Source organism: Coloeus monedula, assembly GCF_965178545.1.
Source record: "Coloeus monedula genome assembly, chromosome: 1".
Taxonomy (NCBI): domain Eukaryota; kingdom Metazoa; phylum Chordata; class Aves; order Passeriformes; family Corvidae; genus Coloeus; species Coloeus monedula.
In genome coordinates this window covers 24,383,082-24,395,222 of record NC_138781.1, presented here as the reverse complement: position 1 = coordinate 24,395,222, position 12,141 = coordinate 24,383,082, and the positions used below count along the sequence as shown (strand labels likewise).

General features: G+C 42.4%; 1 protein-coding gene across 1 annotated transcript; it reads left to right on the top strand.

Moving 5' to 3' along the window:
- Positions 1-3,062: 3,062 nt before the first annotated feature.
- TFPI2 (tissue factor pathway inhibitor 2) lies at positions 3,063-9,065 on the top strand. The gene is made up of 5 exons (XM_082295007.1): positions 3,063-3,310; positions 3,401-3,580; positions 4,039-4,218; positions 5,456-5,629; positions 8,011-9,065. The coding sequence occupies exons 1-5, from the start codon at positions 3,229-3,231 to the stop codon at positions 8,112-8,114; spliced, it is 720 nt and encodes a 239-aa protein (XP_082151133.1). The 5' UTR covers positions 3,063-3,228; the 3' UTR covers positions 8,115-9,065.
- Positions 9,066-12,141: the final 3,076 nt, after the last annotated feature.

Genomic DNA, 12,141 nt, shown 5'->3' with positions numbered 1-12,141 from the left:
GAGCTGGGAGCGGGAAAACCCTCCTGTGCTGACCTCCCCGGCCTCATCCTCTACAACACCAGTGCGGGGCAAGAGCAGCGAGCTCGGCTGGAGCTTCTGGCCCAGCAGTGAGATCTTTCCCCCCAGCACCTTCTCCTCACGCAACTCTCGGCCATAGAAATGACTCATGCTCTATGCCACCAGCATCCTTGGGCTCTGTGTTCTTCTGCCCAGCGGCTAAGGCAGAAGCAGGTGGTGTGCATGGGTACATTCCTGAATACTTGTGCATTACAACTACTTGTGCATAACAACTGTGTGGACCAAGTAGAGAGGGGAAGGAACCACTCCCATGTCAAGTGCCCCAGCAGGCGGCCAGCCCGACAATGCCACACATAGCAACTTTTTGGTAGGTTTGTCTGCAAAGCAGAATTGCAACTCTGTGTAAGAGGGTTATTGTGCCTGGTTAGCACAAAGGGTCTCTGGACACATGGAGTTATGACAGGTGTTGAGGTGGACTACTCAATGAAAGGGAAGTGATGCATTCAGAAGATGCAAGGAGTTAGGAAATTCTTCTCCTGTGGTTGCATAGTTTTGACATCTAGATCCCAAAAAGGATTCTATGCTTTTAGGAACAGAGTGGCCCCTCCATGCATGTTCGTACAGCACCTAGCATCTCTCATCCTAGCAGCTGCTTTTGTACAATAGCAGTGGAAGCAGAATTCAGGACCCCTGAGACTGAACATAGCTCCTTTCTCCTCCTCTCCCTACTCACCAGATGTAAGCAGCTATCAGCAGCATGTAAGATTTACATCTTCTCCAGCACTGCTCCTGTAGTGCTCTTGGGGTTTGTATTCATTTTACTTTAGCCAGTTCACTAAAATCAGTTTCTCTTCCTCTCCCTCTGGCTACAATCTCCCCCTCCCCAGCTGTTGGTAGGCACTTTCTACATTCTCATAACCTACACTGACAGCTGCATTCCCAAACCCTACCAGCTGCTGGTCCTGGGCCAGTCAAAACAGATGGAAGGAACTGGCTGGCCAGAGACTCAGAGGAGCCCCGGCTGTTGGTGGGAGCAGAAACACTGTGGTGTGAAGAGGCAGAGAGCATGTGATGTGGTGGTGGCAGGTGCAGGAGTGAGCTGAAAGTGGGCTCTGGCACACTACTGATATGGTTAGGGTGGGAAGAACTTGGTATCCATAGCTCTGTAATGGAAAGCCTTCACTGACCTGTCTGCTGACATGACTAGCTCTGCAGATGGCAGTCACAAATGGGCTTTCTATCACTTGCTGTGTAAACTTTTATTGTGGTTCATATATTTTTACAGATATTTACCTGATCTAAGTTATAGCAAAGGAGAAGCTGAATAGCAGCATTGATGGATAGGTGGGTTTAACTCAGACTTTGATTTATAAGTGTCTGTTCACAGAGGAAATGGAAAATACTGAAAATGGTGTTTGCATTATACAGTTCACTTTGCTGCTATTGTTTAAAGCAGTATTTCAATTACTTTCTTTGCAATTCCAAAAAATGTGATGTAAACTAAAGGACATCAGTCGAGGACATCATATTAAAAAACAACATAATAAAATCACTTTTGTTTCCCAATATTAGAAAGATTACTTTTTGTTTTCTTTTGGAAATAGAAAAAGTATGTGGTTGTTTTGTTTGTTCTTTCCTTCTGGAGGGACATAAGATTTAATACAGCTGCTCTGCCTAATAAGCTGAGCAAAAGCCCTAAAAATGAGGACACCTGTTAGTAACAGTTGTAGCTATAAGATTCTAAAGCACGGCAGATATATCCCATCATGATGACTCAAGCTGCACCAGGGTTTATTTTCTTGTCACTAAAGCGCCCACTTATCCTTTAGCTACTGGAGATTCTGAAAAAAGGCACAGTTCTGAAAAACAATGGAAAGAGGTACCATTCATATCCTTTCAGAAGTCACATAGGTGGGGTAGGGATTAGATTTGCTCCTTTCTTGCCTTTATGAAAAATAAAATGATGTCAGAAAACTAGGTTGTAATCCTCCACAACATAAGGAAAGCGGAGAACCCGTGGAGAGAAAGTCAGTTCAAATAATCAGGATGCTCTGAAGTTCCTCCTCCTTACAGCCCGTATAGACTGTGGCTTCTGTCTTGCAGGCCACAGATTTCCAGGGCCCTGTATTGTACCCCATCGAGGGCAGTGCCTGCCCGCAGGACTTCGGCCCAATGTCACTGTAAAGGGAGCAGAGAACAATAGGAGATCAGATTAGTTTGTCGTTATCTATGGAGAACACGCCTAATTTGCAGCCACTCTTATCTCTCACTATATTCAGTCTGAGGAAAACACTAATTAATGTAATGTCTCTAATACATTAGAGAGGGAAAGTGTGCTGCTGCTGCTCACCCCCTCCTCCCACAGACCACACCCCATTGCCTGGTGGGGTTAAAATCTGCAGAATAAAACAGGTCATTACATTTCCTGAAATCCATCTCTCTTTGCACTGGCCAGAGGTGTTATCCATTCGGCCCCTCGGGTTTCCCCAGAGTCCAAGCCCTCTGACGATGCCTCGATTTTCTCAAGTTCACCAGCGTTTTACACAACGGTAGTAAACTACTGCCGCGCGTTTGTCTCAGCGGCACTCGCTACGCAACCTGTAGTCGATCCAGCTGGATCAGGACCTGCAGCAGGCTCAGCGTTTGATTTTCGGTGCCCCACCGCCCTCTACCCGGAGCCTCTGAACAGGGAGCGGCCTCGGGGGGTGGGGGGTAGGGGACAACGACGACGTGGGGAGAGAGAGGGGGCTTTCGCTAAGTGACCTGTCCGGATTTCGCCGTGATTTACAGGAAATGCTCTTTGAGCATCATCCCGTAATGTCAGTGGGGCGGGGGGTGGACCCTAGCCAGCTGCCCGCAGCCCCGGGAAGGAGGCCCCTGGGCTATGGGCAGCGCAGCCCTGCGGGGAGCCAGCCCCGGCGGCGCCCCCCGCCCGGCCCCCGATGCTCCCCCCGACGGCGGCGGGGCGGGGCGGGGCGGGGCGGGGCGGGGGCTGCGGGCGCTCCCCGGACTCCCGCATCGCGCAGCCTGGCGCGCCCCGGTGACGGCCGGGTCAACGGAGAGCTCCTGACCCGCTGAATCACCCTCCCCTCCCACCACCTGCGCAAGGAGGCGGCCCGGGGAAGCCGCCTCGGTGCATATAAAGTGCTGCCGTCGGAGCGTGAAGCGCTGCTCGCTGCCGGGTCCCCGTTGTCGCCCGCCCGCCGCGCCATGGCCTCCGGCCGCCGCCTGCTGCTGCCCGCGTTGCTGCTGCCGCTGGCCTGTGCCGCGCTGGCCCAGCGCCCCCTCACAGGTAGGAGAGGGCCCTCGGTGGGACCCCGCGGGGCCGGGGCCGCTTCCGCCGGCGCGGTGGCCTTAGCCCCGGTGGCTGGTGTCTCTGCAGAGAAGCAGCGCGCCTGCCTGCTGCCCCCCGACGACGGACCGTGCCGCGCCTTGGTGCCGCGCTGGTACTACGACCGGCACACGCAGAGCTGCCAGGAGTTCACCTACGGGGGCTGCTACGGCAACGCCAACAACTTCCTCACCTTCGACGACTGTGAGAAGAGCTGCTGGACCATCAAGAGTGAGTCCAGGGACCGGCAGTGTCCCAGAGGGCCCCGGGGTGGCAGGGGGCTGGAGGGGACACCGGGGAGGCTGCGTGGCTTGCCGGACGCTTTGCACCCACTCGATGTATCATAGAATCTTAGAAACAGAGAATTGTTTAGGTTGGAAAAGACCTTTAAGATGATCGAGTCTGACTGATGTCCCTCCTGCTTGTTGCAGCTTCTTGCTGATGTCAATTTCAGGCAGAAAATCCAGAGTGAGTTGGCCCAGAGATGATGTGTGGAATTTATCTATTAGTACTTTAAATGTAATTTAATATTGCACCTACTTGCTAATCAATGCACTGGATTCCTCCAGTAAAATGCAGGTGGGACAAACTGGGACTTGCTTGCAACTGAAGTAATAGTGTATTGTCTGCAGTAACATGCGAACCATGAAGAGGTGAATTTACAGAGGATGAAATTATTTTTTCTGCAGAAGTGCCCAAATTATGCCGGATGGAGGCTGATGGAGGACCTTGCAGGAGTTATCTAAGAAGATATGCCTTTAACTTGAGCTCGATGCGGTGTGAGGAATTCATCTACGGTGGCTGTTATGGAAATGGCAATAACTTCAGAGATTTGCAGTCTTGTATGGACCACTGTCTGCCAGAAAAAAGTAATGGTTGTTCCAAATTTTTAATAAAATAGATGGTTTGAAAGTGATATGAAGATGATACTTTATTTGATGTTTTTCTCTGAATACCCATACAGTGGTATATTTGAAGACTTGTGTGAAGCAGATGTTTATATTGTCCACTTTAATTTTAATATGTTGTCTTAGCTGTTACTGAAAGAACAAAAATGCTGTGATCTTAAATATACCCATAACTATACCCAAATAATTTCTTTACTTCTAGAGAGATGTATCTGAAGGGAAATTATAAGGTTGAAGATCTGTGTTGAGGCAGATGTGTCAGAGATTGTGTCAGTCACATTCAGAGAAGTGGTATTGTAATATAAAGCAGAAGCACCTTTCTAAAATTCAGGCCTGAGAGATGGTGTTAGGTGGCTCAGGTTTTTGGCACTCAACAGCTCTGCTTTTGATAAAAGTGTTTTGCCTGATGTGACTCTTCACTGTCTCTCTATTTGAGCTTTAAATAAGAATGGTGGTAATTATGAGCAGGTGACTATAACTAAGTTTTGGTATGAACACCAGGTTCATCATTTGGTATGAACATCCAGTTCAAGATAGGATCTTTGAAAATCTACCAGAATGTATGAAAGCTGTTACTGCCTAAGCTTTATTAGTGCTTGATGACATTTATTTGTGGCTGATGACAGATTGTCAGCATTTTCTTAGGTGAAAGCTGAATTATTTCTCTTGCACTTCTAATGAGTTGATAAGGGGTCTACAGCAGGAAAAGTAAAATTTTGTTGAGGCAAAAAGAAACATGCTCTTGAGGAAAGTTGTTGGATTTGTACATTTTGCTGCAAGCAGAATTTGCTGGCAAAATCATAGCAAAGTTGTGCCTTTTTTTTTTCCTACAGAGGTTGTTCCACTGAAATTATTGCTATATTCCTGTATTTGTGGAATAAGATTACATAAAAATCTTAGCTATCATACGTGTAGCACCACAAATGGGGAAAGCAGATGAATTTCACTTATGGGATAATAATCCTGTTTTCTGGGATGGTCTGTTGCTTTCTCAAATGCACAACTCACCAGAATAAGATGTAGAAAGTCTCTGAAGTCATTGGTAATAGTGTCAATTCAAGGGGAAAAAGAGCTGTTTAGACACAAAATTTATAGCAGGGTCAATTTTAAGAAGCCATTTACAGAGATTATGTAATTTTTTTTTCTCTCTCTCTTTTTTTCCTTTGTCTATTTTTCCACTTGCCCTTTTTTCCCCAAGCTGGCCCCTTGCTATGCTATAGCCCAAAGGATGAAGGACTGTGTTCTTCTTCTGTGCCTCGCTATTACTATGACTCCAAGACTAAATCATGTAAAGAGTTCAGATATACTGGCTGTGGTGGAAATGCCAACAACTTTGTCACTGAAATGGATTGCTACAATGTCTGTAGAAAAGGTAAGGGGTGGTTTTTTTGTATTTTGTCAGTCACAAGCAGGTAAAGCAATCCACATACCAGTAACAAGTGTTCACAGTGTTCTTTTACTCACCTTGGCTTGCTACAGGGGTATGTTTTTTGTGTTTTGGACTCAATGTTTTCGAAGGCAGGGAAAATTGAAATACAATGCTAAATCCTTCTGGCAAGATCAGTGTGATGTGAGGTGGTTACACCATATTTGAATGAAGTATTGAGAAGGGCACACAAAAAGACTAAGCCTGCTTTCTAGAGCCCACAGGGAATCAGTCTTCAAACTGTTCAGTACCTCCATGACCACTAATTAAAATATCATTTTATTCTGGATAGTTTTAAATAGGATTAAAGTCAGTTGTGAAATCAGTTTACTTTTTTCCTTTTAATTTTCAGAAGTTACCATCCTACCTCAATTCCCTGTTGCCTACTCATATTTCCTATTCCCATTACTGAAGACTTTTGCCTCCTCAGTTTTGCTGTGTCAGCTGTATCTGTGGCTGTGGGGGCAAAGCTTGGAATGATAATTGATTTTTTTCCTAATGGTTTTATTCAAACCAGCTAATGGCTGTGTTTGTAAATCAAAACAGTTGTGCTTTTACTTGCAGTCATATGTTCATACCAGCTATTGCAAGTTTTAATACTCTAGTTTAATTCATTTGATATGAAAATAAATGAGAGAAATAGAGAAAAGCATAATTGTATGTTGTTCCCCAGAACACTTAGGAAACAGACATAGCTAGTATTTTAAAAACTGATACTAATTGGAAAAAAATTTAAGGCCATATCAGGCATGTATATTGCCTTTGGGGAAAAAAAAAAGGAAAAACTAAAAAGTAGCTCTGTTTTAAACAGAATATGCACAAGGTCTGAGTACTTCAGTATTGAAGTTGTGTAGTCAGAAGCCTTATGTTGGGAGATGATGATTCTTCAGTTCTGGGCTGGAAATCCAGGACTGGGGCAAACATTGCACCCGGAGTACGGTCCTCAGAAATAAAAGTACTGTCTGCCAGTTAGTCATGACAGCAGTATTTCTGTGGATGACAAGTCTGAGTGTGTCTCTGCCATTGTATTATGAGAGAGTCTCTAATAGTATGTTAAGTTTATCAGAGATGCTTGTGATTATCTAATTCGCATTCATTACTACCTGTGAAGTGGTAGGACCAGGCTCCAGGCTGGAGTGTGTGGGGAGAGGAGGAAGGAAACTGCCTCTTCAGCATCTCACCTCCACACTGCCCCTGCCAGATTCACCTGGGTCTTCTCTCTTCCTCACCTTTTTTTTTTTGTTGTTGTTGTTGTGGAAGAAAGAAGTAAGGAAATGCTGTCTGTCTTATAACTAGAGCACCAGATAGCCACATGTAAAGTATCAGTTACAAGCTTTTTCATCAGCTTGTGGATTTCACAATTCAATAAGGCTTGGTACAGCCAAAGACCAAAGTTAAGGGCATAATTAGTGCTAATTAATGTTGTGCTATGCATATTCATTTCTGTGGCTTGGCACTGCAACATTAGGCAAATAATTCAGGCAACTTAAGCCACTCCTCCTCTTCTGCTTCCATTATTTCCTCCCCAGCATCTTTTCTGTTACCTTTTGGAGTCTCGAATTCAGTTGACCTTCCCTGTGCAAATATGCAACTGCTTGTTAAATTGATGTATAGTGTTTTGAGTGAAAAGGTTTGTGATTAATTTCATTTTTAAAAATTTATATTAGAAAAGAAAGCAAACACATTAGAGTGACAGCAAAAGAATTGGCAACTGGCCACAGTGGCTCTGCATGCTGGTAAATAGGTAGCAGAAAGACAAAGATTTTCAGTCAAGACTGCAGAGTACTTGTTTTCTGAACGGCACTCACACAGTTCTTGCAGCCTTTGAAAGCATGTCTGGAGTTAACTCGGACTGTCTTAGGCCACTCTGCAGCTTGTGAGTTTTGTGCAGAAACTCAAATTTTCTTTTCATCTCTCAGAAACACTGGGTATTTTTTAACCTTTACGCCACTGTTCAGACAAATATAAGAATAGTTTGGGATTTTTTGGTTGGGGGGGGGGGGGTGGTGTTTTTTGTTTGGTTTGGGTTTTTTTAATAGATGGCAGTGTATTTAGTTCCATTCTGCTGTCACTGCAGGACAGCTAGATAAAGCTTTGATGCCTGCTCAGGAAAAGAGCAACAAAGTAGGATTCCAGTGCCAAAGGTAAACACTCTGGAGACCTTAGAGTGTGAGAATAGGGAATGGAGAACACATTTTACAGTTTCTGACATGTTTGTTATTATTGGACAACTGCTTGAACAGCATAACATGAAAAAAAACCAAACAATAAAGAGTAGTAACAGTTTTGTCATGCTGTTTCCCTAACTGCTTCCTTTGTTTTTTTAGCAGGAAATCAGAAACCGAGGATCAACAGGCCGACAAATGGGTTCCGCAGAAAAATAGTGAGAAAACTGATTAAAAAATCTCAGACGTATAACCCAACGTCTTAAAGCTGATGTGCACTTGGATGTTTGAAACAGTTTTTGTTGATTCCACTTTCTTCTTTTGTAAGATATTTTTCACTAAGTTTTATACTGACATAGTTCTGTCTTTCAGGACTGCTTTTTGTGCAATTTACTTTTTTATAAGGAACTGCATTTAATAGAAGAATGAACCTAAGTTTGGTTTTTCTCTCTGTTGTCTTTGCAATAATACTTTGGAAAGACAGGTGTTTAGAGTTCCATGTTTTTATGGGGGGAATATTACTACTGCCTTGGGAGAATATTTCAGCTGTTGCAAATCAATTAAAATTTGAAAAATCAATTGTCTGTTAGTATAACTAAGGAGACTACAACACTGAAAAGCTACCATGGATTTTTAAATTTTTTTTTTGCATCCTCTGCTTACTAAAGAAAATGAACTTTTCACAAGTGTGTTCAGAGGTTTATTGCTCTGCCATTTACGTACTTTGGCCCTATCATTTAAATAGATTGTGACTTACAGTTAACATTCATAGTCAAGGCTTTCAGAAGCTGTCATAACAGTAAAAGAAGTACAAATTTAAATGCAGCTCATCCCACAGGAAAGAATTTGGAATAGGGGTGCCTTGATAAACACTGTGACAAAGGCAATGAATAAGCTAGTTGAGTATTAAAATAAAAACATGGCCATTACTTTTCATGACATCTGAAATTTTTGCTGTTACTCCAGATCCTCATATGGCATTAATCAGCATAGTTTTACTGATTTTAATGGAGCTATGCTGATTACATCTGCAGAGGATCTTGATATTTGTGATAATGCAGTAGCTGTTAGAGCAGTAGAAGTTTCTGCAATTTTCATCTACAAAAGAGTAATCCCTCTTTTGAGGCACTTTTATATTTCTTATGGTAGGTTATGCCTATGGTGATACTTTTGCACATCCTTTTATGTTTTGTATTTTAATCATGCCTGGATTTCAGTTAATTTCACCTACAATGTTTTCTAAATATAAATTGGTAAGTAATGTTAATAAAATGTTTTTGTGGGGAAAAAAAAAGCTTGTTCTGTCATTTTCCTGAATGAGTTGTATAGACCAATATGTGTAATGGAACCTATAATTTGCTGATTATGACTCTAACAGAGTTTAGTTGTCTCTTCAATCATTTCCTTACACTGAGGTCTTTATTTGAAGAAAGCCAATAAATTGCATTGAGGTTATTCATCCCCAGAAGTTTTGTAGCTCAGCTGGCTCTCTCGAAAGACCTGCTCTCAAAGGGGTGCTTAGTTAAGCTGATTGTCTGCTGCTGGGTCTCCTGTTTGATGTTGCACTATATGAATAGCTTTTGTGTGGGTAACAAACTAGTTGTTTGGAATGACATTGGCTTTCAGTTAGAAAAATTCAGGCGTGTGCTTTAAGCCTATTTTGGAGAGGGAACACGATGGGCAAAGTAGTCAAGATTTTCTTACTAATGTTTCTATCACTGCCAAATTCCCAATTAAAGCAGCTCTCTGTGCTTGCCATTGTCTTTCTACCACTCTGTTTCTGGTTCTTGGTCTCAAAACCCCTTTTATTTTAATCATCTCTTGCTTAGTGCAGATGAATGAGAACACTGTAGCAGACAATTGCAGGTAACTAGTGACAGAGCTTTGAGTGCTTGTCCCATGCCAGACCTCTTCTCTTGGTAACCAGCCTTCAAATAAAGGGGACAGTATAAACTCCCTGGGGGAGCCAAGGTACGATATCTATGGACATTGCCCGTATTCCTTCCTGTGGGTTATGAATTTTGGCTGTCCTGTTTACAGCAGCAGCCCAAAGCGTCCTCTGAATATTTTTTCATACCTAATGCTAATGTTTAGGGCTGTGTTTATTTAATGTTCTGACCATGGCTTATAAAAACATGAGCTTGTTTAGGAAGTCAGAGTTCAATTTAAACATGGTGTTTAACTGTAGAGGATGGCTGTCTTTTAACAGCAACACCATGGGGTATAATTTTTGGGATCATGTTTGAGAAATTACTATTACTTCTTATGTCTCTGGGTCTTTGACTTTCATAGGAGTATCTTTAGAATGGGGTACAAAAGTGGACCTAGGATTTAAAGGGAGTCCCAAATCTTAGAGCAGCTCCACTCTACTTTCTGATGTCAGAATTGGGTGCCTTGTCACACATCATAACATGCCCTGAGCAATGCAATACCCTGCTCATGTCCTGGAAAGGATCCAAGAGTTTGGTACTCTTCTGTTCATGCCAGCTCAGGGTCTCAGCAAGAGCTCTCTTGATTGACCAGGGTGCTGCAGTGGCCACTGCAGCCCTTTATAATGCAGCTGTTCCACAGGCACTTTCTTTTCTTGCATAAAAATACAATTTAAAGTCTAAGGGCTTACTGCTAAAGGGTGCAGTGAAATATCATAGGTTTGGGTTTTAATCCCTTATCTACCTGGTATCACATAGAAATTTAATGTAAACCGTAATTCTCACAGGGTTTCCTAGTGAGCAGGCTGTAGAGTATTCTGGAGGAGGTGGGGCAGGGAAAGGAGGTGCTCATGGAAGTTTTTTCAGTTCCTTATTGAAGCTATTACATAAATTGTACCATATTTCCAGGTAAATGCCTTCATCTCTTGGTTTTTGGTTTGTTTTTTTTTTTTTTTTAGCTACAAAGAATTTCAGCTGTCACTGTGCTGCTCTGCTTTGTGTTCTTAGTTTACTATCCCTTCAGACTACTGTGACTTTGACTAATCTAAACACTTGTCATCTACAGCCTTTTATATGATTCATTACTTACTTCCTTTTTCAGTTTGCTGATGAAGCAACACGGGCCCGAGGTTGGGCCAACTGTTAGTGTTTTGCCACGTTGAAAATTGATGCAGCCCATACCATCCTGCAAATTAACTTTTATTATAGTAGCCAGTGTCCAGCATCTACTATTGTGTGTCACAGTGCAAATTTCTACTGTAGAGGAGGGAAGCAGTGATTATAATCAGTCGGGTTTGCATAGGCAAACTGCCACTGAAACTCCTGACTAGTGATTTGCACAGGACAGTCATACCTGCCCCTGAAAAGTAGTTGCTGGAATAAGCAGATTTGAATAAACTCCATTGCAACATCATTGCTCTTTAACTTTCATTGTGACCCATTATTCCAGATAATTTCTTAGAGATATCTTGCAAAGAACTGTATAAAAATTATAAAAATGAAAATCTGCACTGATTCTTCATCGTAGGTCTGTGGCAGTACTCAAGGATTTGCTTTATAAAGTATTTCCAGAGTGAAAGAATGTCTTCATCTTCATATTTCAATGGAATTTTAAATGTCAAAAAGAGAAAAGAAAAAAAATTAATGTGGAACCACATAATATTTTTATTGATAAGCTACATGATGGCAAGCAGAATTTCACCACATATAATTTTAACAGTGATTTGCCCCAATAAATGGCTTTCTCGCAATTCTATACTGTAGTAGCAAACTGACAATGAATTCAGCTTGTATGCCTGGAGTCAGATTTCTGATTACCACAAGCATTCCTGTTTCTCTGTCACTTCTCATCAGTTGAGGAGGTAGAAAACATGGAACTTTTTTTAGAAAGAAGCATTTATTAGAAACAATGGGCCATGTTAAAAAAAAAAAAAATTAAAAATCCCTAAACTTGTGTCTCAGATCAGAGGTGAGAGATTTTATCCCAAAGCTTGAAGTCAGCCATATGGCTGAGGGCAGCTGTTCTAACCCAGACAGGGAAAAGAAATCTGTTCTGCTAGAGAAACACTATTCAGCTATGACTATGTGAATCTGGAAGAACTGCACTCTGGCTCTGCCAGAATTATTATGCATTTACATCAGTGTTATTGAAAGCAAAATCTGCCTCATTGTCTTTCTAGAAAGAAAGACTATCACTGGCAATAATTAGAAAACAGAAAAACTTGCTTCTGTTGAAGTAAGCCTCATTTTTCATTGTATGGTGGTCCAGTACAATAATGTCTGTCATCTGATAAATTACTTCATTGCTGAGGAGAAGGGGTGTTAATCATAGAATATAGAGCCTGATGAACAGCAGTGATATTTA